Source organism: Podarcis filfolensis, assembly GCF_964270895.1.
Source record: "Podarcis filfolensis genome assembly, chromosome: 11".
NCBI lineage: Eukaryota > Metazoa > Chordata > Lepidosauria > Squamata > Lacertidae > Podarcis > Podarcis filfolensis.
Genome location: NC_139613.1, coordinates 1,533,610 through 1,561,563, shown reverse-complemented (window position 1 = coordinate 1,561,563; position 27,954 = coordinate 1,533,610). Strand labels below are relative to the sequence as shown.

General features: G+C 48.2%; 1 protein-coding gene across 2 annotated transcripts in view; it reads left to right on the top strand.

Moving 5' to 3' along the window:
• Positions 1–27,954, top strand: part of CNTFR (ciliary neurotrophic factor receptor) — a 428,103-nt gene that overhangs the window by 386,027 nt on the left and 14,122 nt on the right. For both annotated transcript variants that reach the window (XM_083575841.1, XM_083575842.1), the window contains 2 exons: positions 668–834; positions 15,632–15,795. In XM_083575841.1, coding sequence (XP_083431967.1) covers positions 668–834; positions 15,632–15,795 — 331 coding nt within the window. The remainder of the gene's footprint in view (positions 1–667; positions 835–15,631; positions 15,796–27,954) is intronic.

Sequence of the window (27,954 nt, the reverse complement as noted above, 5' to 3'; positions counted from 1 at the left end):
GGCCGGGGAGGGTGGGGTATAAATTAAAAAAATATTATTATTATTATTATTATTATTATTATTATTATTATTATTATTATTACTATTATTATCAAAGGAGGGTGTATCTACCCATGTATGCAGCGAAGAATTTCCTACCTAGTCGAGGGTAAAGTGGTATTTCATTATATCAATGTGGTTCTGAACTGTGGTTATTTGGGGAAAGTAGGGGTAAGGGAGGGACGCAGGTGGCACTGTGGGTTAAACCACAGAGCCTAGGACTTGCCGATCAGAAGATCGGTGGTTCGAATCCCTGCGACGGGGTGAGCTCCTGTTGCTCGGTCCCTGCTCCTGCCAACCTAGCAGTTCCAAAGCACAAAAGTGCAAGTAGATAAAGAGGTACCGCTCCGGCGGGAAGGTAAACAGCGTTTCCGTGCGCTGCTCTGGTTCGCCAGAAGCGGCTTAGTCATGCTGGCTGCATGACCCGGAAGCTGTACGCCGGCTCCCTTGGCGAATAAAGCGAGATGAGCACCACAACCCCAGAGTTGGCCACGACTGGACCTAATGGTCAGGGGTCCCTTTACCTTTAGGGGTAAGGGACAGATTTCCCTACCGAGCCCCGGGGCTCCTTCCAAACTTTCCTCCCTGCGTCATCTCAGCCTCCTTCTCGACTCTTCTCTTTCTCCAGGCACGACTCCAAGGAGATTGTGTGCGACATGGACGTCTCCCTCAAAAACAGGTGCTACATCCGGTACCTTCACCTTTTCTCCAGCAAGAAGTACAAGGTGACTTTGACGGTCACAAACGCCCTGGGCAGCAGCTCCACCTCCATCTCTTTCGACGAGTTCGCGATAGGTAAATATGGCGGCCGGTCCCGGCATCCGCCTTGGGAGAGGCGTTGCACTTTTGCATTTGCAAAATGCTTTGCAATCTGTTATTGTTAATATTTACTTGTTTGTTTGTTTTTTTGCCACCCATCTGACCGGGTTGCCTCACCCACTCTTGGGCAACTTCCAACAAATTAGTAATTTCATTTTATCTGTTTACGCTTCGAAATATATATTGCGCACGCCTACTACACACAAATGTATGGTGCTTGATACAGTATTGATCGGAATGCGGGACAAAAATATATTGTACATTGGACCGAATATATACATATTATGAGGTGCAGTTTAAATCACTTGGTGAATGGAAAGCGAGGGAATAGTTATATTGCCTTTCATCCAAAGATCACAAGGTGGTTTACAAGTCTGAACTGGATTCAAAGAATCATAGAGTTCTAGAGTTGGAAGGGACCCCCAGTAGTCATCTGGCTCAACCCCCCCCCCCCCGCAATACAGGAATCCCAGCTAAAGAATCCCTGACAGACGGCCACCCAACCTGTTTTTGAAAACCTCCAAGGAAGATTCCTTCTTACAACAGCCACTCTTGGAGGTGGGTTGCTAGCATCCCTCCCTCTGCCCATTTTACAGAAAGCACCTTTTGCAAGGCCACATTTCAGGGCAGAAACAAGGCTTGAACCTCCCCCTGTAACCTAATAATAATAATAATAATAATAATAATTTATTATTTATACCCCACCCATCTGGGTGGGTTTCCCCAGCCACTCTGTCTGGGCGGCTTCCAACAGAACACTAAAATACAATAACCTATTAAAGATTAAAAGCTTCCCTAAACAGGGCTGCCTTCAGATGTCTTCTAAAAGTTTGGAAGTTATTTTTCTCTTTGGCATCTGGTGGGAGGGCGTTCCACAGGGCGGGCACCACTACCGAGAAGGCTCTCTGCCTGGTTCCCTGTAACTTGGCTTCTCACAGGGAGGGAACCACCAGAAGGCCCTTGGCTCTGGACCTCAGTGTCCGGGCTGAATAATGGGGGTGGAGACGCTCCTTCAGGTATACTGGGCCGAGGCCATTTACGGCTTTAAAGGTCAGCACCAACACTTTGAATTGTGCTCGGAAACGTACTGGGAGCCAATGAAGGTCTTTCAAGACTGGTGTTATGTGGTCTCCTTCAGGTATCATAGCTCTAGATTGTTTCCAGCAGCAATAACATACCTCCTGTGATAAATGCAGCTTCCATTCTCACCCAGCAGGTGTCCCCTGACAGCCTTGGCTGCTTTCTACTCCCCTGATGGCAGTGAAGTGTAGTGGTTAGAGCACTGGACTAAAACTCTGCCATGAACCCCCTTGGGTGTGACCTCGGAAGCCAGTCCCTGCCTCTGAGCCTAGCCTCCCCCACAGGTTTGTTGTGGGGATAAAACGGGGGGGAGAGAGCACAAACCAGTGTCCCAGTTCCCTGGAGGAAAGATGGGTTATAAACTGAATAAATAGATTGTGGCATCTTGTCTTGGTGGGAACTGCGTCTTCCCAGGCTCTCCTTTGCTGGACCACCCAGTACTAGGGATGGGGCAGGGAGGATCCTCCAAACGTAAAGGTGCCCAGGACATGAGCTGGCCTCCTCTGGCTTGGCGAAGGCTCCCTGCTTGGAATATGTGGCAGAAGTTTTCCTTCCCCGCCAGAAAGATGGAGGAAGAGCACTCAATCGCCTGGAAAATGAGAGACACGCTCCTTTGATCTCTGCTGCAGCTGCACACCAACAGGAATGAGCTGCTCACTGTGCGGAGTCGCGGCACATTTCCATTTTAAATGGCGGCAGAAATATGCGCTGTTTCTCCGATGTGTCCGGCCTTCCGCTTCGCTCTCCGTCCCGCCAGAATTGCTTGCTTAATGATGCCTTCTGAGCAAACAGAGACCCATGATGGGCTCTTTGCCAGGATGGAAGAAAGGGACCCTGCGAGCTCAGCCTTGCTCTTTGCTTGGAGGAAACGGAGGGCAGGCAAAGAAGGAAGGCTTTCCCAAGCAGATGGGCAAGCGATCAGAATGGAACGAGGGTCCCAGATTCGGAAGGAGAGAATTAAGAAAAGCGCCAGAGTGGCAAACCTCAGAAACCTGCTTGCCACTGCCTTTTGGGTGACGTTAAGCATCACAGCGTCGTGAAATGTGCAAAAGCAGTGCAGGCTCTCATCAACCAGGGTCTAAGAGCATCAGGGAATGCAGGGATAACCAAGGACAGCTGCTGTGTCACATGCAGTTTGAAAGGTATTTGGTGTGAGTTGTGCAAGAAAAGATTCAGAAGCTATGCAATGGCAGGGTTTTCCAAGAGGGTGTTTTGATTTGATTTATTATATTTCTAAGCTGCTTTTCATTCAAGTGAATCCCAAAGTGGCTTGCAAGCGATAAATGACAATAAGACGGTAGAGCGTCGTGAAACATCGCAAACGCTGCAAGAGTCGTATCGAATAATCAACAAATCATCTGTGAAACAGTTGCAATCTATAAAACACTGTTAACAAAGCGATAGCTAAAAAACTAAGCTGCACGTCACAATTAAAGCAAAAGTCATGCTATACGGTTAACAAAGCTGTGCAGCATTTATAACCTATAAAACAATATTAAGCACGTTAACAAAATAGCAGCCAAAAAATAAACTTAAGCAACGTTAGGTTCATGCATACACACCCCATGACTCGAAATCCTCCGCTCTATTCAGTGCATTAAAATGCACATTCCTCTAAAGTCTGTGACAGCAACTCCCTTCCGAAGGCTCCTTGGGCTGGAGGTGGGGCAGCTCAGGTGAGACCCCCACCCCACCCCCTGATGGCAAACAGAGTCTCTCCCCCCTCACGGTTCAGCTCCCTTATAGAGTGAGTCTCCAGCCCAGCACTCTGCGAGCTGGTGGATTTCCGCAGCACGGCATCACCCCTCTCTGGCCTACCTGAGCTTCCTGTCGCACAGGGGGTTGGTCTAGATGTCCCTCGGGACTCCTTTGGACTCTGCAATTCTGTAGACACTGGGAGGGTGACGGGGAAAGGGAGCGAGAGCCCGCCCACCTTCCCAAGTGCTCAGAGAAGCATACAGGGTTCCCCACCACCACCACACCTTTTTTTATCTTCACAACAACCCTGCGAAGTGGGCCAGTCCAAGAGCGAGGGACCCTCCCAAAGTCTCCCAAGGGGTTTTGTGGCTTAGTGGGGATTTGAACCTGCCCAGAGACCTCCGCAGGCGGAAGGTGAGCTTGGCTTTGTTCCTGATTTTTCTTCCCTTCTGAGCCTGCTTGGCAAAGCCCACCCAGGACAGCTGTAAAAATACCATGCTTTTCCGTGTATAACACGCTCCCATGTATAAGACGCCCCCTAGTTTTGAGGACTAAAAAATTAGGAAATGAGGGGGAGATCGCCCACAATTGTTGAGCTTTTTTTAGTGGTGGGGATTGCCAGAAAAAACTCACTCGCACACATCACAAAAACCTCCTAACGTCTGTCCCCTCGCCAGCAGAAGCAGCCTATTACCTTCCCAATTGCTGCAGCAACAACCAATCAACACCACCCCTTGCCACAGACACCAGTAACACGCTACAGACCATCTCTGGCTTGCAGTGTCAACCAATACCATGTCCCGCCCCCCCGGCACTGCCAGGAGCTCGTCCTACTCTCGAGTAGGACCCTGTCAGAGACACATGCCCGACTGGCATGTTCCCTCCCTCCTGGTCGATCGTTCGGGAGCTTCAAAAGCTTTCTTCAGCCCGAACATCACAGCCGATGCCAACAGACACCAGCACACTTGGGGATCCACAGAGTCTTCGCAGCTTGCGTGACAGACCTCAGCAACTCAACATTTTGGCTAATCTACTTTATTTACACATAAACACACACGGAGCACTGCAACATGGCTCCCTCTCTCTCTCTAGCATCAGCCAGCAAAGAGCAAAGGACAATAGTCCCGCTTCACAGAGCACAGTAACACGAACATCCCACTCTGTGGAGTCAAAGCACATACCGTCATGTGATAGACAACAATCCCATGACTGCAATCACGGAGCAGGAATTCTAACAGGCACTACCCATGTTGCAAGACGACCCCCAATTTTGAACATTGTTTTTCTGTTGAAAAAAACCTAGTCTTATACACGGAAATATACGGTAGTTAATGGAGAATACTCCAGAAACTGATAGATTGAGTTCTGAACTCGCTCACTGAAGTGCTCCTAAACTTGGGTCAGCATTCCAGGATTCGCAGGGACAAGTTGGTTGGGTTCCACATGCTCTGAGTGGGAAGCAGCTCAGGAGACTTTTGTCTTAGTGTTGCAAATGTGGCTGAGGGAGCTCTTGGCTGCTGTTCTGCAGAGCAATGGGGCGTACCTGGGCCAGGGCGGAAGCCGAGCCACGTTGATGGATCCTGAACTGCTTTACATGAGCCCTAATGGCTCCCACAGCCTTGACAGATGGTGTTTGCATTCTGGTTGCAAAGGCGAGAAGGGGGGGACGACAGCGAGCGCATTGAGAGAGCGCACACTTCGCCTGCCCCCCCCTGTTTTTCTATTAGGAGCCTTGGGCGAATTGTGGGAAGAGAACGCACAGCATTAAAAATGCAGCATCCTGGCCCAGCTAATTATTCCGCATATCAAAAGGCGTTTAGGGCGGACGCCACCTCTGACACGCCATGTGATGCGCAGATGACGGGTCCCTAATGTGCCAGGAGAGACATCTGGGGATAGTTTGAGGTTTTATTGCCCTCCAGCCAGCGGGACTGATCCTGTCCCAGGCACTGGCTCGTGAAAGAAGGAGCAGGGCGGTCAGGACATGACAGGGCTGGCAGTGTCAGGGGTCAAAACAAAAAAAAAATTTTTCCTTCCAGTAGCACCTTAAAGACCAACTAAGTTAGTTCTTGGTATGAGCTTTCGTGTGCATGCACACTTCTTCAGATACACAGTTTCAAAACACAGTGTCAGGGGTGCTCGGCTGCATCCAGCCCCCCCCCCCCGACTTGCTGTATTTATTTATTTATCACTTACAGTGATTGATTGATTATTTATTTATTTATTTATTTATTTATTTATTTGAAATTTTATTTACAACTTAACATAAACCCCCCACCCCACCCCCAATACAGAAATCCACCCTCATTAAACGTGAACATAACATACAGCGAGCATAACATACAACAATACAAACAACCATATAAAATACTTCCTTTATCCTGTATCTGGCCTCCTTATTTCCTTCTTATAAGCTGTTTCCTTTATGAATAATTATTAAGATTTTTCTAATTATAACTTAAATATCCACAAAGTCTCCTTTGTCCAGGTATGTATTTTAGGGCACTGTTTTGTGAAGTATACTTTGCATTTCCCCCATGCTTTTTGAAACTTTTGTCTAGTGTGATCTCTACTAATTGCCTCTGTTAATCTAGCCAGTTCAATATACTCTGACAATTTGTCTTGCTGTTCCTTTTTTGTTGGTACGATTTCTTTTTTCCAGTTTTTAGCAGTGAGGATCCTTGCCGCTCCAGTGGCATAGAGGAATATTTTCTGATCTTCTCTTGCTATACCTGTGTCCATTATCCCTAGTAGAAAAGCTTCTGTATTTTTCATAAAGTTATACTTAAACATTTTTTATATATAGTGATTGTTGTATACCACCATGTCAGAGCGGTTGACAGCAATAAAAATGGAACAAGCCATACAATTACAACCACATCCAAGTTAAAAACACACATAAATTGCCCATTGAAGAAAGATGTGTTCTCAATTGGCTGCTGACTCTCCAGTGGCAGAGAGTTCCACAGGAATGGGACAATGGTACTAAAGCTTGGGTTTCTCATTGTCTGATGAGCATCACCAGCTTGAGGAGTAACTGGCAGTTCTTCAGCAGATGATCTAAGCGATCGAGCTGGGATAGAAGTGTTTGGGCTATCGCCCGCGTGCCCTGGACCTAAGTCTTCCAGAGCTTTGTAAATCCATAGCTGTCAACTTACAGATTTGAAAATAAGGGACCAGCAGCCTTGAAAATAAGGGACCAGCAGCCAAAATAAGGGATTTTAGTCAACCAGTTAAAAGGGGCCAGATAATTTTGGAGAGCAGCGCCGGTTTTTAGCCCTTCGTTTCCAGAGGTTGCTGCTCAAGACACCAGCCGATGAAACACTGCAATTAAATAACTACAAGCAGCAACCACTTTTTGCGCAAAATGAAGTTCAAGCTACAAAGATGCTGCTGCAGTTCTGTATCTTTTCTCTCCTGCTCCATCTGCAGCTCTCAATTCCATCAGGTGGGGCTGGAGGAGGGGGGGAATAGCGCCCGAAGTAAACCCGCAGATCAGACCATCTATGCTAGTCTACCACTACAGATCTGTGGGAGAAGCACTTGCGGATCTTCCTCCGCTTTCCCCCTCTATGCTTAGCCCTTGGAACACCTGCCTCCTCCTCCTCTCTCTGAACTGCTTTATGGTTGTCCTCGCTCTCCTCTCAAGGCTCCTCATCAATTCATAGACCATGCCAGGCTTCCCATCTCATCCGGGTCCTTCGGCGGCGCAGCCGCAGTACGGCCTAGTGGGAGCAGCGGCGGGCAGAGGGGAGGCCCCAGGCAGAGACGCTCAGTTTGGTGGCCGCGAGGAGGATGGTGGCGGATGGGCCCGGGGCCCTCCTTCCAGTCCCGGCAGGGAGGGGCTCCTGGGGGCCAAGGCTGGTGAGAGGAGGCCGGAGGGGGGCGGGCCGGGCAGCCAAGCAACACAGTTGGAGCCTCCCTCCTCCCTGGCCGGCAAGGAGGGAGGGAGAGGAGCTGCTTCCTTTGAAACCCAGGAAATTTAAGGGACATCATCAATCCGGGACATGGCGCTGGGATATGGGACTGTCCCTCCAAATAGGGGACGCTTGACAGCTATGTGTAAATCGCTACCGGAACCTTGAACACGGCTCGGTGCTAAGTGTGCAGCCAGTAGTTCTGCCTGACAGTGATTCTGCAGGAGCTGTCCTGTCCTAGGGCTGCTGCTTCAAAGAGAGCTGTCCATGCAAGGCGGTCGTCTGATGAGGGTTTCAGTGCTGCTCTCCAGTCACCTTGAACCTGTGGAATAAAGAATTTATAAATATGCATGAAAAGAGCCGTTTGCTCTGGGAAGAAAGAGGAGACTTTGCTTCTGAGCTTCCTTTACTCCCTTTTAGAAGTGTGCTTTTTCTGACAGCGCTTCTTTTCCACTGTCCCACAGATACATGTATTTGTTCGCCTCGAATAGTTAAGGTTAACTTTTGGCTTAGAAAAGAAGCGAGTCACAAGTAGCATGAGAGAAGTTTATCAAATGATGCCTAGTGTGGAGGAAATGGATAGAGGGAAAAATATTTCTCTGTGTCTCATAAAACTAGAAGTCGTGGACATCTGCAATTCGCTCTATGTGGGGCTACCTTTGAAGGTGACCCGGAAACTACAACTAATCCAGAATGCGGCAGCTAGACTGGGGACTGGGAGCAGCCGCTGAGACCACATAACACTGGTCTTGAAAGACCTACATTGGCTCCCAGTACATTTCCGAGCACAATTCAAAGTGTTGGTGCTGACCTTGAAAGCCCTAAACGGCCTCGGTCCCGTATACCTGAAGGAGCGTCTCCATCTCCATCGTTCTACCCAGACACTGAGGTCCAGTGCCGAGGGCCTTCTGGCAATTCCCTCATTGTGAGAAGTGAGGTTACAGGAAACCAGGCAGAGGGCCTTCTCGGTAGTGGCACCCACTCTGTGGAATGCCCTCCCATCTGATGCCAAGGAAATAAACAACTGTCTGACTTTTAGAAGACATCTGAAGGCAGCCCGGTTTAGGGAAGCTTTTAATGTTTAATAGACTACTGTATTTTAATACAGTGGTACCTTGGGTTCGGGGACGCAGGTGGCGCTGTGGGTAAAACCTCAGTGCCTAGGACTTGCTGATCATAAGGTCGGTGTTCAAATCCCCGGGGCGGGGTGAGCGCCCATTGCTCGGTCCCTGCTCCTGCCCACCTAGCAGTTCGAAAGCACCCCTAAGTGCAAGTAGATAAATAGGTACCGCTCTATAGCGGGAAGGTAAACGGCATTTCCGTGTGCGGCACTGGTGCTGGCTCGCCAGAGCAGCTTCGTCACGCTGGCCACGTGACCCGGAAGTGTCTTCAGACGGCGCCGGCTCCCGGCCTCTTGAGCGAGATGAGCATGCAACCCTAGAGTCGGTCACAACTGGCCTGTACGGGCCAGTTTACCTTGGGTTAAGTACTTAATTCGTTCTGGAAGTCTGTTCTTAACCTGAAACTGTTCTTAACCTGAAGCACCACTTTAGCCAATGGGGCCTCCTGCTGCCGCCGCACCGCCAGAGCACGATTTCTGTTCTTATCCTGCAGCAAAGTTCTTAACCTGAAACATGATTTCTGGGTTAGCAGCATCTGTAACCTGAAGCACATATAACCCGAGGTACCACTGTACTTTGTTGGAAGCCGCCCAGAGTGGCTGGAGTACAAATAATAAATTATTATTATTATTATTATTATTATTATTATTATTATTATTATTATTATTTAATCCCATGAAGCTGAAAGTCGGAAGGTTCGGGACAGATAAAAGGAAGGACTCCATTGCACAGTGCATAGTTAAGCTATGGAACTCATTGCCACAGGGGGTAGGGATGGCCACTGACATGATTGGCTGTCAAAAAAGATTAGACAAAATCATTGATGGCTGCTTGATAAAACGGCTGTTCTCTGCCTCCATGGATGGAGTCAGTGATGTTTCCAATTCCCAGTTGCTGGAAGGGTGCTCTTGTGTTCGAATCCTGCATGTAGGTTTCCCAGAAAAGGCATCTGGTTGGCTACGGTGAGAGCAGGATGCTGGCCTAGATGGGTCATTGGCCTGATCCAGCAGGCTCTGGCTCAGCTGGTAGAGCATGAGACTCTTAATCTTGGGGCTGTGGGTTCGAGCCCCACGTTGGGGAAAAGATTCCTTCATTGTAGGGGTTGGACTAGATGACCCTCATGGTCCCTTCCAACTATATTATTCTATTATCTGTGTCCTCCTATGCCTTGCCCTTTCTTTTCTTTTCTTTTTAGAATTATAAATTTTATTAGTATTTTCCACACAATAACAACAACACGAAAAATATTGAAAAATAACAATACACAAAACACAAAAACTGACATTCAAAAAACAAAAAATAAATCCATATCTTACAAGTTAATAATATAAACACTAAAAAGAAAAACAAACATTGACTTCCACCAATCCCACAGCACCTCCTTTACCTCTCATTGTGTCTTCCTATTTTCCTTATCATCTCAATCCTAACATCTAGATATAAATCCCTCTTTCTTATCCTTTCACTTCACATGGTTATTCCAGACTCAGCCAGATTTCTGCCCTCGAACCTTGACTTTTAAGGTATTCATTTAGGCACTCCCATTCTTTTTTCACTTCACTTTGGGGTTTTTGTCTCATTATGTCTGTCAATTTGGCTAATTCTAAATATTCTGAAAGCTTACATAACCATTCTCCCCTAGTGGGTAACTGGTTCCCTTTCCAATACTTCGCCACCAGGATTCTTGCTGCAGACGTCGCATATAAAGAAAAAATTAGTTTTGTCTTTTGGAATATCATCATTTAAAATTCCTAAAAGGAATGCCTCTGGCCTTTTCTTATATGCTATTCTTAGTATTTTCTTTATTTCCTCTTGGATCATGCTCCAAAATTTCCCAGTTTCGGGGCATGTCCACCACATATGGCCTTGCCCTTCCAGTCTCAGACACCCACCTGCCAAAATCTCTCCCCACATCTGGTCCTTCTCCTCTCCTCCCTCGACTCTCACCTTACCATAGTCACATTAATGTGGATTTGCAAAACTGGAATCAGACTGACGCCAAGGGAGACATTGGCCGCCTTGCGAACAACACCTGCAGAGGAGCAAAACACCTGGAAAAAGCTGGCGCAGTTGAGCTTCTCCCTCATCCCAGGGTCCCCAGATGAGCTGGCGCAGCCTTCCTTATCCTGGGGCTCCGTATGCACAGCCTCAGACATGGAGCTGCATTGCAGAGTCACCTGGTGTGATGGCCTGCGATTCGGACTCGGATGTTGAACCTGAGGGATCCCAGCCTGCACAGGATTCCCTGCCTCCAGAACCAGCTGAGCCAGGGCTGGGGCTTGAGCCCGAAGGGTCCTCACCTGTGCTGGGTCCTCAGGTGCAGGCACCAGCTGAGTCTGCTCTGGCTCCTGAGGTGATGGAGGACCCATTGCCTGCAGGGGCTCCACTCTCAGCCCCATCAGGGGAAGCTGAGGTTGCCTCTGGGTCCGGTAACCCTCCAGCCTCTCCTGAGCTGCAGAGGCTCAGGGCAGAGAGGCGGAGGGAATTGAGTTCCCGCAGGAGGAGTTCTCGCCTACAGGCCAGGAGAGGCGAGTCACCAGATGATCGGGGCCGCCCTATGCCTTGGGGCAGATAAAAGCCAGCCAGCCCCAGTCCCAAGTTGCAGGAGCAACATTGTTGGTTGCTAGTTCCTACCTGAACCCTGTCCTGCTTTCCTGCCTGAGCTCCTGACCTGCCTGAGCTCCCTGCTTGCATGCCCGTTCCTGACTTCACCCGACTCCCTGCCCTGCACCCAGATTCAGCTACTACGGACTGCCTCCACACTGCACCTTTGACCACGGACTTGTGCTGGTCCCGGGGGGAGGTTACCGTGAGGCGTGGTCAGAGTCTGGTCCTGGGTCACGGGTCTAGAAACAGTCCACACAGGGAGAAACGGGATCCGAAGCAAGAAGCCGGGCGTGGTCGGGAACTCTGGAAGAACAGGACTGGGTGCTGGCAGAAGCAGGTTTCCAGTGACATTGCTCCCGCAACCTGGGACCAGGCTGACTGGCCTTTATCTTCTCTGTGGCCAGGGGCGGTCCCGACCCCCAGGTGACCCGCCTCTTCCGGCCTTAAGGCGAGCATTCCTCCTTGGAGAAACCAGTTCCCTCCGCCTCTCTGCCCTGAGCCTCTGCAGCTCAGGAGAGGCTGGAGGGTTACTGGACCCAGGAGGAGGCTCATCTTCCCCTGACAGGGCTGGGAGAGGTGCACCTGTAGGCAATGGGTCCTCAATCACCTCCGGAGCCAGAGTGAATTCACCTGGTGCCTGCTCCTGAGGATCCGGCACAGGTGCGGGCGCTTCAGATTCAAGGCCCTGCCCAGCTCAGCCGGCTCTGGAGGCGGGGACTCCTGTGCAGGCCGGGATTCCTCCGGTTCAGCCTCTGAATCAGATTCCCAGGCCATCACAGGACCGGACTTGGACCTCGCCTCTCGGGTAACCCACGGGACCAGCACACCTGGGTCCGTTCAGCTCAGCCAGTGCTGGATTTATGACCTTCCTGGTGTGCCGGGACCCTAAAGTCCTTTTGGTGGAAGTCAATGTCCTCTGTTCCCCACCCCAAGACCTGGACTTGGAGTTTCAGGAGGGGGTATATGTGGACATCTGGAGCACATCCACTCCCCTTCCCCCTTTTCTGAATGGAAGCCACAGTCACTGGAGAGAAATGACTCCTGGCACGCAAACCAAGCCTGCTCTCAAGTTCCAGGAGGGCTGCCGGACCTCGGATGTGCTCTTGGAACCACTCACTCCCGGAGTCCAGTTCTGGGCACCCCAGTTTAAGAAGGATGTTGACAAGCTGGAAGGTGTGCAGAGGAGGGCGACCAAGATGGCCAAGGCTGTGGAAACCAAGCCTTGCAAGGAATGGCTGAGAGAGTTGGGGATGTTTAGCCTGGAGAAGAGGAATTGTGGAATTGTACAGTCGGAAGGGAATCTTGGAGTCTTCTAGTCCAACACCCTGCAATGCAGGAATCTCAGTGAGACTGAGAGGTGATATGAGAGCCCTCTTTTAATATCTGAAGAGGAGAAGGGATGCGGTGGCGCTATGGTCTAAACCACTGAGCCTCTTGGGCTTGCTGATCAGAAGGTCGGCGGTTCAAATCCCCATGACAGGGTGAGCTCCCTTGCTGTGTCCCTGCTCCTGCCAACCTAGCAGTTAGAAAGTACACCAGTGCAAGTAGATAAATAGGTACCACTGCAGCGGGAAGGTAAACAGCATTTCCGTGTGCTCTGGTTTCCGTCACAGTGTCCCGTTGTACCAGAAGCAGCTTAGTCCTGCTGGCCACATGACCTGGAAAGCTGTCTGTGGACAAACGCTGGCTCCCTTGGCCTGAAAGCAAGATGAGTGCCACAACCCCATAGTCGCCTTTGACTGGACTTAACTGTCCTTTACCTTTTTATCTGAAGAGGAGCAAGCTTGTTTTCTGCTGCTCCAGAGTGGAGGACTCAAACCAATGCATTCAAATAACAAGAAAGGAGATTGTGACTAAGGAAGAACTTTCTACATGCAGATTTTATGCAGATTCGCTTCCTTTCTTGTCTTCTTTTGTGCTGCAAACCCTCTTTGGGGAGAATGCATATCTTTCTGCCCAAGGCTGAAACTGCTCCCATACCTTCTGAGCAGCACTTTTCTGTGGCGATCGATGGGGCAACAACCTTGCAGCAGCGGCAGGTCTGTACTCCAGTCTTACCCCAGTTTAACTTCCATGGCTTCCTGCCAGTGAACTGTAGAGATTTTCCTTCTGCCAGAGGAAGAGCGAGAGGCTACAGTCCTTCTCCTTCACACAGAACCCCGGTTCACAGCCACAGCTCCAGCTTGAAGCCAGATTGCGTTGGTTAACAGCTGCCCTAAATCTTCAAGCCTCAGCTTGCATGAGAGAGCAAAGCGGTCCGCTGAATTGCAACTGGGATAAGTTTTGCAAATGAAGCAAGCTGTATAATTATTTGCAAAGTTCGAGAGCAATAACATACAATTACAAATTATTTGCAAAATTCAAGAGCGGTAACGTACAATTACAATCATAAATAAGATAAGCGTTGCAACAATTAAGCAGCCATAAAAAGCGAGCAGGCCGTGTTCTGCCTCTTGGAGCCGCAGGCCAGGATGCAGAAACGGAAGAGCTCTCTCATTCTGCCTCCATCTTCTCCTCGGAGGCCAGAGCAGCGCTGAGCCCAGAGGACCACCCCTGGGCTCTCACTTGTGGGGTGCCTCAGGGTTCTGTCCTCTCCCCAATGCTTTTCAACATCTACATGCAGCCGCTGGGAGAGATCATCAGGGGGTTTGGGTGGGTGTTCATCCATATGCAGATGACACCCAGCTCTACCTCTCTTTCAAATCAGAACCAGTGAAGGTCCTGTGTGAGTGTCTGGAGGCAGTTGGAGGATGGATGGCGGCTAACAGATTGAGGTTGAATCCTGACAAGACAGAAATACTGTTTTGGGGGGGCAGGAGGTGGGTGGGTGTGGAAGACTCCCTGGTCCTGAATGGGGTAACTGTGCCCCCTGAAGGACCAGGTGCGCAGCCTGGGAGTCATTTTGGACTCACAGCTGTCCATGGAGGCGCAGGTCAGTTCTGTGTCCAGGGCAGCTGTTTATTATTATTATTAAGAGAAGACTCTTGCCTTCACTTCCTACCCAGAACCACTTGGGTTATTTATTATTATTATTATTATTATTATTCGCTAGGCCTGTGGGGGACTCACAATCTGTATTCGAACTGAAGGCCAACTCTCCCCTCTTGGGGTTTCCAGCAGAGCAGAGCTATCCTGCCAATTGGTTCTAGTCTGTTTCCTTTTACACCTTCTCAACCCACAACCTCTACCAAGTCTTTCTGCCTCTGCCCACCCCCTCTGAACACACACACACCCTGCTCATTAAATTTGTGGTCTCCAGAGCTGAGCAGAATCGAGCCCCAGCCCCCCAGGGCTGCAGAAAACGATAACAGTGAGTCACCAAAGCTGCGGAAAGGTTATCAGCTCAGCCAGCCAGGAGGTCAGAGGGGGTGTCCTCTTCCCGGCACCGTCCTCCGCTGGGGGGTCTTGGCAACCCCATTGATTCTGCGGGGGCTTTGCCCATTGAATCGGGGCTTCAAAGCACTTGGCGGTTCTCTTGTTTGGGGCATTGTGCTCTCAGACGAGACACGGCTCACGTGTGCGCTGGTTCTGCATGAATCGCTCAGTGACACTTTCCCACAGTGGCGGCAGCAGAGCCAGCAAAGCAAGATGGCGATGCATTTAGTGCTGACCTTTAAAGCCCTAAACGCCCTTGGCCCAGTATACCTGGAGGAGCGTCTCCACCCCAGACACCTGAGTCCATCTCCCGAGGGCCTTCTGGCGGTTCCCTCCCTGTGAGAAGCAAAGTTACAGGGAACCAGGCAGAGGGCCTTTTCAGTAGTGGCACCCGCCCTGTGAAACTCCCTCCCACCAGATGGCAAGGCAATAAACAACTATTTTACTTTTAAAAGACACCTGAAGGCAGCCCTGTTTAGGGAAATTTTTAATGTCTGATGCTGTATTGTTTTTAATATTCGGTTGGAAGCAGCCCAGAGTGGCTGGAGAAACCTAGCCAGATGGGCAGGGTATAAATAATAATAATATATTATTATTATTGTTATTATTATTATTATTATTAGGAGGACTTTAATTTTTTTATTATTTTTAGAAAGCCAGCTTTCCTAGCTGCTGCCTGCTTGCTTGCCAGTCCCTGCTGTGCAGCACACAGACGAAGGTTGCAGCGGGTTGGACTGGATGACCCCTAGGGGTCCCCTTCCAGCTGTATGGTTCTGTGGTTCATTGGAGGCTTTAAAACTGATGTTGGGTAGATTCTTTAGCTGGGATTTCTGCATTGCAGGGGGGGCTTGACGTAGATGACCTTTGGGGGTCCCTTCCAGCTCTACAATTCTGAGAGGCAGCATTTGCACGGAAATGTTTCTTTTCTCACCAAGGTTTTCTCCTCCTCCTCCCATGTCTTGTTTCCTTGAACAGTAAAGCCGGACCCTCCAGAGAACGTGGTGGCTAAGCCCATCCCCAACAATGCCCGGAGGCTGCTGGTGACGTGGCAGTACCCTTCCTCGTGGCCCGATCCGGACTCCTTCCCCCTCAAGTTCTTCCTGAGGTACCGGCCGCTCATCATTGACCAGTGGCAACACGTGAGTGGCAACCTCTGCTGTTGGTGGTCTGGCTGGGGGTGGCGGAGGAGAGGGTCCCTTCCAACTCTTAGGATTCTGTGTAAGGAAATGTTGATTTTCTCATCCATAGCCTGATATTCCTCCAAGGAGCAAAAGACAGAGTCCATAGTTCTTCTCCCTCCCCTTTTATCTCCACAACAACCCTGTGAGGAAGATTAGGCTGCAGTGACCAGTCGTCCTCTGAACTTTGGCAATTTGGAACTGGGTTTGCTCAACATCCCACAACAACCACTGCGCCACGTTGTTCCCTCCGCCTGCCTGCCTCCCTGTGATCCCAGACTGCTAAATTATTATTATTATTATTATTATTATTATTATTATTATTATTATTATTAATTTATTTATTTATACCCTGCCCATCTGGCTGGGCTTCCCCAGCCACTCTGGGCAGCTTCCAACAAAATATTAAAATACAGTAATGCATCAAACATTAAAAGCTTCCTAAACAGGGCTGCCTTCAGATGTCTTCTAAATGTCTGGTAGTTGTTGTTCTCTTTGACATCTAGTGGGAGGGCGTTCCACAGGGCAGGTGCCACCATCGAGAAGACCCTCTGCCTGGTTCCCTGTAACTTGGCTTCTTGCAGCGAGGGAACTGCCAGAAGGCCCTCGGAGCTGGACCTCAGTGTCCAGGCTGAACGATTGGGGTGGAGACGCTCCTTCAGGTCTACTGGGCCTTTGAGGCCGTTTAGGGCTTTAAAGGTCAGCACCAACACTTTGAATTGTGCTCGGAAACGTCCTGGGAGCCAAGGAAGGTCTTTCAGGACCGGTGTTATGTGGTCTCTGCGGCCGCTCCCAGTCACCAGTCTAGCTGCCGCATTCTGGATTAGTTGCACTTTCTGGGTCACCTTCAAAGGTAGCCCCACATAGAGCGTATTGCAGTAGTCCAAGCGGGAGATAACCAGAGCATGCACCACTCTGGCGAGACCGTCTGCGGGCAGGGAGGGTCTCATCCTGCGTACCAGATGGAGCTGGGAGACAGCTGCCCTGGACACAAAATTGACCTGCACCTCCAGCTGTGAGTCCAAAATGACCCCTAGGCTGCGCACCAGGTTCTTCAGGGGCGCAGTTGCCCCATTCAGGACCAGGGAGTCCCCCAAACCCACCCGCCTCCTGTCCCCCCAAAACAGTACGTCTGTCTTGTCAGGATTAAGCCTCAATCTGTTTGCCGCCATCCATCCTCAGGACCTTCACTGGTTCTGATTTGAAAGAGAGGTAGAGCTGGGTTTCATCTGCATATTGATGGACACCCAGCCCAATCACAAGGTGGAGGCAGAGCTCAGCTCCGCAACAAGGTGGCGTTGTCGAGACGAGAGCGCCTCTGAGCATGCAACTGAGTGGCGTTTCTCCAGCCCTTGGGTTCTGTCAAAGCATCCTGAATCAGTAAAGGAATGGCTGTTTGCAATTCACAAGCAAACTTTCCAGCTCCTTGGACATCCCTGTCTTCGCCCTGGATGGAGGGCAAAATACACAGTCAGGGGCTAAGTGGGCGAAACCTGGCAGCTATCTGTGGGACAAGTGACCGGCAGTGAATCATTCAATCAGCTTTGTGATTCGTTTAAGGCAGACATGTTCAACCGGTCAACCACGATTGACAGGTAGACTGCCGGTGTGATCCTGATCGATCGTGGGGTGATCCCGATCGATCGCTGCAGAGGGGGAGAATGAGGGAGGGCAGGCGCGATTGTCATCTTTTATCGAGAGGGTGATTGGTGGCAGCAGAAAGTGTGCGGTCATTTATCGGATGCTGCTGGCGATTTTCGGCACGGGGCTTTTTGGTGAGCGTTTTTTGACACCCCCCAAGCTCAGCAACTCTGGGCACACACCCCCCCCATGAAATCTCGACAGCTCTTGGCAATCCTCCCCCCATTTCTTAATTTCTATGAGTAGATCAGTGCCCGTTTTTTTATACTGGGAGTAGATCTCAGTCAGGACGCAGGTGGCGCTGTGGATTAAACCACTGAGCCTTGGGCTCACTGATCAGAAGGTCGGCGGTTCAAGTCCCTGCGACAGGGTGAGCTCCCGTTGCTCTGTCCCTGCTCCTGCCAACCTAGCAGTTCAAAAGCATGTCAAAGTGCAAGTAGATCAATAGGTACCGCTCCGGCGGGAAGGTAAACAGCGTTTTCGTGCGCTGCTCTGGTTCGCCAGAAGCGGCTCAGTCCTGCTGGCCACATGACCCAGAAGCTGTATGCCGGCTCCCTCGGCCAGTAAAGCGAGATGAGCGCCGCAACCCCAGAGTCGGCCACGACTGGACCTAATGGTCAGGGGTCCCTTTACCTTTACCTTTAGATCTCAGTCTCTTGGGAGTTGGACATGCCTGTTTTAAGGGAAGCGTGAGGGCAGGGGAGGGCCTGGGTGGAAGAATCACTCTGTGAGGCTGTCAACCTGCTAAGACTAACACATTTGAAGTGCCCAGTTCCACAGAGCCAGCCTGTTTCTTTCAAATGGGGTGGTGCCATCAAGAAACCTCAAGGCTTTCTGCCTGAATGAGAGCGTGTTGTTCGGAGAGTCCCTTCTTTTCTTGCCTTCCCCATTCTCCTTTTTAAAAGCACTTTCACAGAACGTTTGTAGAGTTAGCGGGGACCCTGAGGGTCATCCAGTCCAACCCCCTGCATGGCAGGAATACGAAGCTGCCCCATACGGGGATCAAACCTGCAACCTTGGCGTTCTCACCATGGCACTCCAATCCTTGTGGATATGGGGAGGAACTTTGGAGATTAGAACTGGGAAGGAAAACAAGAAAGGCCATGGCCGTTAGCCTCAAAGGAAAAATGGTGGCTGAAAACTTCGGAATATGCAGCGATGGCAGAACTGACGGCGCTGATAAGAGACACAGATTTAGAATCCTTTAAGGAGGACTGGAGACCTTTTTTGGTCTATTTTAAAAGTTGCTTTCCATATGTGAAGTCCACAGCGGGGTTTGGAGTTAAAGAGAAAAAGAGCAGAACCTATTAAGAAACCTGTTAAAGAGGATGAAAATGGATTTGGTGGAATTATAAAATGCAATTGTCTGAAATCATCACTGATGGGTGAGCAGGAAGTCATTAGTATTGTAGAATTGGATATAACTCTTGAGTGAAAAAATGTAACTTTTAAGCTGGAAATAAAATAAAATATGAATGGGAGGCGGGGAGAAAGTCGCTGGCCACCAGCTTGGGAGGAAAAATTAAAATTTGTATCCTCCCCCAATGCATTTGTATTTAGAACTTTTCCAATTACAAGTCCAGGTGGATCAAGGAGCATTAGAAAAATGAGGTTTTTTCATACCTTAAAAAAATTGCATGTCATTTAAAAAATAATAATAACCGTGATTAGTTGAGATTTGTGAGGAGGTTGGACTAGAGAACCCTTGCAGTCCCTTCCAGCTGCACAATTACACAATTCTAAAGTGAGGAGACTGGGGGTTTGTGTCTAGTCCCAGGAGAATCCAGCATTTGCAAGGGGGCAGGGTTCATGAGGTCTAGCCTCGCTCACAGTTCAAGGAACCACCGCGATTCTGCCTGGCCGCTTTCCCTGCCCACGCTGCTCTTCTGACATCTCTTTCCCTCCTGAAACTCCTTTCAGAGCTGGCACAGAGTGTTCCTTCTCTCCTTTGCCTCCTCCTCAGTGCCAGTTTGCTCCCCCCTCAAAAAAAAAAAAAAATCCTGCATGCTTCCCTTTAGATCTGCAGGTCATTAGAAAGCTCCTTCCTCAGCCACCAGGGATCCATCCAGCTCTTTCCAGCTCTCCTTTGCATCAAAAAGAGAGGTTCCAGTTTGTGCGTCTGATATTGCCCCCTTTTAAAAAGCTCCGTTTATGCTGAGCTGTCAGTTTCCCTTTACGCTTCCTACCCAGGAAGCCTCTGCACTTAGTCCTATGTCAGTCTCCCCCTCCACACACACCCTTCTTCTTTTTTCAAAGCCCCGTGCCCTAATTTTGCAGCTCTTGCTCTCCCCCAAGAGAGAAGAACGGCCTCCTTTTACAACCGCGGTTTCTCTGAGCTGCTCATCTCGGCCACCTCGTCCTCCGCTAATTTCTCCCGAAAGGTCACCTCGCTCTAAATACCGTCCCGTCTCCTGTGGGATCGCTGCGTTCTCTGAAGCTGCAATTTGCTCTGCTCTACAGGTTGAGAGGCTGCTGAATATTCGCAGTTCTGATCTCGCATTCCCTCAGATTATTTGAGCGCTGGGTGTGCCCTGCAGTATTAAGCAAACACAAAGGGGAAAAGTCCTGTGAAGACCTCCAAGATGAAAGCACTCGCACAAACCAAACAAGCTTTCTTTCACAGAACAGCAAAATAGCACTTGAGAAGGTGCGAAGTGCTGGAGTCCCAGAGGTGATTGTAGAATCATAGAATTGTTGAGATAGAAGAGACCCCCTCCAATGCAGGAATCTCAGCTAAAGCATCCAGGACAGATGGCCATCCGAACTCTGCTTAAAAACCTTCAAGGAAGGAAAGTGCAAAACCTCCTTGGGGAGACTGTTTCCCTGTTAAACAGCTCTTCCCAACAGAAAATTCTTCCCAATGTTTAGTTGGAATCTCCTTTCTTGCGTGGCGAGTTCCAGCTCCCCCCCCCCAGTTGAAATAAAGACACATGACACAATTATTAAGGTTAATGGGCTAAATAAGGCCACAACTTTATTGGTTACAGGTGAGGAGCGGTGTTGGCTTAGGCATTGGTCCTAACCGACTATATCCGACTTCAGCCCATCCGCTTGAAGTCCAGGAAGGGTTAACCACCAGTGGTGGGAGTCCCGCTGATGCACATCAACTAGGAACTCCCCCGGGGTCACCGATAGGGGGTGTGGCTTAGACCCTCACCTCCCTAGACTTCTGACAGGGCCACACCCCCCAGAATCCTTTACCGGACTACCCCTCAATATGTGGGGCAGGTGATGGCGCTACCTCCCCTCTTCCATCTACAGAACAATACCAATGCCTAACTGCCAATACCAGGAAAGTTGTGATGATTTGCTACGAGGTAGGCGAAAACCAAGTGACTGGTGCCAGTTTGCCAAGTGGAAAAATTCCTACCAGGCCCCTCAATGGCGACCAACCAAGGTCCATAGAAAGCTTAAAAAACGAAAACCTTATAGGGCGGGAGGGTGGGAAAAGCAGGAACAGCTGGTAGGCGGGAAAAGGGGGAGATCCCCGGCCGCGTCTGCCTTAAATAGGGCAGGCCACACCCCCAGAGCCAGCTGATTGGCTGGCCAGAGGGTGACGCGGCCGGGGATTCCCCTAATTGCACAGGGGCTGGGCTGTGACGCCCACAATCCCAACTCCTCTGCAGGGCAGAAGTGGCTTTGTCACTTGAAGCCATGGGTTCGAGAAAACAAGCTTGCTCCCATCTTTCCTTTCTCCATATTTTCCTTTCTCCTATATTTGTGCCAACTCGCCTGTTCTGCACGAGTTGTGTCTGCTTTTTGGAACTGACTTTTCCCTTCGCTTGGAAAATCTGGTGGTTGCTTTTGTTCCACTCTCTTTCCCTTCATCGCATGAAAGAGCATGAGAATAGCCCTGCTGGATCAAGCCAGTGGCCCATCATGAAAGGCAGTGTGGTGTAGTGGTTAGAGTATCAGACTCGGACCTGGAAGAGACCAGGGTTTGAATCCCCGCTTGGCTTAGACCTTGGGGGCCAGTCACTGCATCTCAGGCTAGCCTACCTCGCAGGGTGGTTGTGGGGATTCAATGAGGCAGGGTAGAGCCATAAATCTAGCCCAGCATCCTGTTCTCACAGTGGCCAAGCAGATGTCCCAAAGGGAAACTCGCAAGCAGGATTCGAACACAAAACCAGAACTCTCCTCTCCTTTGGTTTCCAGCAGCTGGTGGTCAGAAGGATATGAAATCTGTTCCTTTTGGTTTCTCTCTGAAATCTATCAACCTTTAAGTGTGCAGTTCTTTATGTCTGCAGCTTTGCCTGGTATACATATTTTTGCAAATAGCATTGCCTCATAGGATGCACCTTTGAATGTCCTTTCTGCCTTTAGATGCATTTTTACACCCATTTTTGGGCCCAAGAACAACAATGCAAAATCCAGAGCAGTGTGCATTTTAAAGGATAGTTGAGTCTTGTTTCAAGACATGTGACTTTGGTGGGTTCACACTGCAAAACAAACTGAACCAAACCATTTTTTTTACTTTAAATACATTTTCTAAGCAGCATCACTAGCAATTAAGGGACACGTTTAAGGGATAGGGAGGGAGTTGTTCATGAATGCAGAAAAGAAGAGGGTTTTGGGTGCAAGCGTCTGAGAGCTAAAGTACAAGAACCAAAAGCAAATGTCATAGAATCATAGAATCAGAATTGGAAATGGTTCTAGAGTCATCTAGTCCAACCCCCCATAGTGCAGGAATCACAGCTGTTTTGGCCAGATCCCAGCAGCTTCTCCCAGTTTCTCCCTGAATAGCTCAGACTGAATTCAACCCACACTTGGTTAACCTATGGGATTACCGTATTTTTTGCTCCATAAGACGCACCTGACCATAAGACGCATCTAGTTTTTAGAGGAGGAAAATAAGGGAAAAAAATACTCTGAACGAAACAGTGGATGTATGATTTTCGTGGTTCATGCTGTGGCCACAGACATGTGATCTGATGGTAAGTTTGGGTTAGCCCAATGCAAAAATGCAGAGAATCCATGTGAATCCGTGCTTTGTAACCACGTTTTTGCGTCATTGCAGCCCCATGCAACAGTGGATGCATGGGTTTTTTTGTGCCGGCTGTAGCCATGGACATGCTATGTGATTTGATGGTGAATTTGGGGTGACCCAATGCAAAAATCCTGAGGATCCATGGGCTTTTACCTCCCCCCTCCCTGGCAGCCTCCTTTATTGCTAGTGTCCCTTATCTCTCTCCTGATCCCACCGATCAGCTGTTTCCTTTCAACACTCCCTTCCCTCTTGTTTGCCTTAGTATCTTTTCCTTAGCTGGAGCAGTTTTTTGCTCCTCCTTTTCTTCTAATTTCTCTCCTCCTTGATTTAGTCTTCCTGTCTCCTCTCCTTGCAAGTTCGCTGTCTTTACCTCCCCCCTCCCAGGCAGCCTCCTTTATCTCTAGCGTCCCTTATCTCACTTCTGATCGCTTGAGATCAGTGGCTTTGTTTCAACACCCACTTCCCTCTTTCAGAAAAAAACACAAGAATGAACTGCTTTTTGCCCCTGGGCAATTCGGCTCCAGGGACCACACATTCACTCCATAAGATGCACAGGCATTTCCCCTTACTTTTTAGGAAGAAAAGTGCGTCTTATGGAGCGAAAAATACGGTAACTGCTGAAAGAGCTGGTGGCCACCACTAAGTTAGGCGGCTTCCCAATTAGGCATCCTGGAACCGAATCTGTGCCAAAGGCCCACAAAATCTATTTCTGCACGTACGAGCAAGAGGATGCCCTGTTGCATCGCTGCCTCGGTTGTGTCAGGTGGACGCAATCTCTGCTCTTAATTTTAGTGACTGCAAAAACATATTTCTAGATGCTATCGATGGTGAGTCATCGTTTCTGAAGCTTGTAAGATTGCATTCCAGGAAAATTGATGAGACGAAAGCAGTTAAATGAATAACGAGCGTGGTTGCAAATTCACTGGACAGGCGAACAATTTGCCTGTTTAGTGAATAGATATTGGTGGTCATTAATGAATTTCAATATCAGCAACCATGTACTAAGAGCTGCTGTGCTGCTTACTCAATGCAGGGGCTCCTTGTCTTGAATGGGCTACCCAGAGCCATCCAGACCACACAGAAAACAAGATGCTGGTCTGGACATGCCTTTGGTCTGATCTTGCAGAGCCGTGCTTAGGGTCCCAATTGGCCTGTAGGATACCAATCCAGGGGGCCACGAGACAATTCTTTGCTGGATGTACCCATCTGAGGGGCGGGCGTCTTGGACGATGCCCTTGGACGGCAACCTCTTTGCCCACCCAGCACCTTCCCATGGCTGCCGGGAAGAACTTCACTTCCAGGAGATGGAAAGAGGAAGGGGGGGCGTGGGAAAGGCAGCCGCTGTCACCTCGAGGTTTTCGCCCTTTCCTTGGGCTGGTTTTCCTGTTCTGGCTCCTTAAACACAAAGCATTAAATATTTAGGGCACCGTTTCTTTCCCCTCCCGGCTTTTAAGTGTGTAACTCAAGCCAGCTTGGCCTCCGCTTCCTCCTGCTGCCTCGCAGCCACGTCCTGCCCCTGTCCGAGTGCGCTTCTAATGCGCTCAGATGTTCCTTTAATGGATTACCTAGCCAGGAACTGGATACCTCGCCCTAATGGATCGCTAATAGCCTGTTTCTGGTTTCGCAGGCTCCGCTGGTTAACTCACACCATCCGCCAGAGCTTCCTGGCCTCCCAAACATGTTGCCCGTCACACTGACACATCTCCCGAAACATGCGCTCATCACCTGGGGCCGCAAGGGTTCCCAAGAGGGCCAGCGCATTGAGCACCGTCCTGTCCGGAGGGGTGTCCTTGGGGAGTCTGAGTGATGAAAGTGTTGGAAGTGTGTAAGGGGAAAGCACATGCGGGGTTTTTTGGGGGGGTAGACGCTTCCCTCGGGACACACCATCCAATTGCAGAAAAGGGGAGCCAAAATTGTCAAGGGTCTGAGATAACTCCTCTGCCGGGAAAAGGGTGCACAGTTTGGAAGGAAAAAATGAGCAAGGAGGAACACTGGAACGTGGGGGAAGGGTCATGTAGTGATCATGAAAGGGGGCAAATGGTTGCTTTCTCAGATAGAACTTAAGAGTTCACCACCTTCTGAAGGAGTCCGTCCCACTGTTGTTATTTTTTGTTTTTGTTTTTTTAAAAAAATTATTAAGAATTTCAACATAACAATTTATCAAAAACATATCATCCTCATTCCCCCCTATTTTTCCCTCCCCCTCCCCAAACCAGAAGCCCATCCTCCCACCCCACCCCAGACTTCCCTCAGCTCCTCTCTCTGATTTTTCAGCACATGTTAATCTCTGCATATTACAAAACTGTAAAGATCCTTAATTTATCTATCTATACGTTACCAATACAGTGGTACCTCAGGTTACATATGCTTCAGGTTACAGACTCCACTAACCCAGAAATAGTGCTTCAGGTTAAGAACTTTGCTTCAGGATGAGAACAGAAATTGTGCTCCGGTGGCGCGGCGGCGGCAGGAGGCCCCATTGGCTAAAGTGGTGCTTCAGGTTAAGAACAGTTTCAGTTTAAGTACAGATCTCCGGAACGAATTAAGTACTTAACCTAAGGTACCACTGTAATAAATTTGTGTATGTTTATTCAAAACCTGCCAAGGAGTCCAGTTCATCTTGTTGTTTCTTTAAGTATTTTGTCAAAGGTTCCCATTCTTCTTTGATTTTTTTTTTTTATAATATTTTTATTTTTTCCATATAAACACAACACAACAAACATAAACATACAAAGACAAAAACAGAACAAAAAACATGTATCATTTCATATCCTAATTTCTTATACCTTTCTTCCCCGACTTCCTCATGCCTCCCCTTTCTGTATTCCAAATTCTTATCGATTGTTCAGCGAATCTTCCCTTATTTTAATTTAAATTTAGACTATTCTTCCTTATTCTCCTTGTCATAACCATTGCTAATAGTAACCATTTACTTTCCAGTCCAACATCATTCTAACTTTCATTAACTTTGTAATATTTCTTTAAATAGTCCTTGAATTTTTTCCATTCTTCTTGCGCTGCTTCTCTTCCCTGGTTTCGGATTCTGCTCGTCATTTCTGCCAAGCCCATGTAGTCTATCACCTTCATCTGCCATTCTTCCAGTGTGGGTAGCTCTTGCGTCTTCCAGTACTTCGCAATGAGTATTCTAGCTGCTGTTGTAGCATACATAAAGAAATTTATATCCGTCTTTAACACCCCTTGGCCGACAATACCCAAGAGAAAGGCCTCTGGTTTCTTGGGGAAAGTATATTTAAATACCTTTTTAAGTTCATTATAGATCATTTCCCAGAATGCCTTAATCTTCGGGCAAGTCCACCAAAGATGAAAAAATGTACCTTCAGTTTCTTTACATTTCCAACATTTATTGTCAGGCAAATGGTAAATCTTTGCAAGCTTGACTGGGGTTATGTACCACCTATATATCATTTTCATAATGTTTTCTCTTAAGGCATTACATGCCGTAAATTTCATCCCGGTGGTCCACAACTTTTCCCAATCAGCAAACAAAACATTATGACCAATGTCCTGAGCCCATTTAATCATGACCGATTTAACCGTTTCATCTTGTGTGTTCCATTTCAGCAGCAAATTATACATTTTTGACAAATTCTTAGTACTGGGTTCTAACAGTTCTGTCTCCAATTTTGATTTTTCCACCTGGAAGCCAATTTTACTGTCCAGTTTAAACGCTTCATTTATTTGATGATAGTGCAACCAGTCTCTCACCTTTCCTTTTAATTTCTCAAAACTCTGCAATCTCAATTTGTCCCCTTCCTTTTCCAAAATTTCCCAGTATCTTGGCCACTTGGACTCCATATTTAACTTTTTAACTGCCTTAGCTTCCATTGGCGACAGCCACCTTGGAGTTTTATTTTCCAGCAAGTCTTTATATCTGACCCAGACATTTAATAGTGCTTTTCTGACAATATGGTTTTTGAAACTTTTATGTGCTTTAACCTTGTCATACCACAAATATGCATGCCACCCAAAAATGTTATTAAAACCTTCCAAATCCAAAATATCTGTGTTTTCAAGAAGTAGCCATTCTTTCAGCCAGCAGAAAGCTGCCGCTTCATAGTAAAGTTTAAAGTCTGGCAGGGCAAACCCCCCTCTTTCCTTTGAATCCGTTAATATCTTAAATTTAATTCTGGGCTTTTTGCCCTGCCAGACAAATTTAGATATGTCTTTTTGCCACCTCTTGAAACAATCCATTTTATCAATTATTTGCAATGCTTGGAACAAAAACAACATTCTTGGCAATACATTCATTTTTATAGCTGCAATACGGCCTAACAAGGAAAGCTTTAAGTTGGACCAAATCTCCAAATCTTTTTTCACTTCTCTCCAAGTTTTTTCATAATTATCTTTAAACAAATTCACATTTTTAGCTGTCATATTTATACCCAAATATTTCACTTTTTTAACCACAGTTAACCCTGTCTCGTTCTGAAACCTTTCCTTTTCTATCTGTGTCAAATTTTTCTCCAAAACCTTTGTCTTAGACTTATTCAATTTAAATCCTGCCATTTGACCAAACTCTTGAATTATTTCCAAAACTCTTTTCGTGCTAGCTTCTGGCTCTTGTAATGTAAGTACTAAGTCATCTGCAAATGCTCTCAATTTATATTGTTTAGCTCCGACCTGAATCCCTTTAACCAACTGGTCCCTCCTAATCATCTTAAGCAAAACCTCCAGGACCGATATAAAAAGTAGTGGGGAGATAGGGCACCCCTGACGTGTCCCTTTTTCAATCCTGAACTCTTCTGTAACCACATTATTTACAATTAGTTTGGCTTTCTGTTCAGAGTATATTGCACCTATACCATTCTCAAACCCTTGGCCTACCCCCATCCCCCGGAGGTTCTTCAACATAAAACTCCAAGAAATGTTGTCAAAGGCTTTCTCGGCATCCACAAATATCAAAACAGCTTTAGTGTTTATGTTCACTTCCAGCTTTTCCAAAGGTTCCCATTCTTCTTTGAAGTCACAGTTGTCCTCATCACGCAGTTTGTGTGTCAATTTCGCCAATTCCGCAGAGTCCATCAGTTTCTCTTGCCACAGTTCTTTGGTGGGGATTTCTTCGTTCTTCCATCCTTGTGCTATTAAGACTCTTGCCGCTGTTGTCGCATACATGAAAACGTTCTTCAATTTCCTTGGCAGGTCTTTCCCTACAATTCCTAACAAAAATGCTTCAGGCTTTTTTACAAATGTTAATTCGAACATTTCTTTCAGCTCATTATATATCATTTCCCAGGAGTCCGTTCCACTGTTGAACAGCTCTTACTGTCAGAAAGTTTTTCCAAATGTTTAATCAGCATCTACTTTCTTGTAATTTGAAACTATGGGTCTGAGTCCTGTCCTCCAGAGCAGGAGAAAACAAGCATGCTCCCTCGTCCATGTGACAGCCCTTCAGATAGTTGAAGATGTCTATCATATCTCCTCTCAGTCTCCTGTTCTCCCAGCTCCTTCAAGGGCTCCTCCTAAGACTTGGC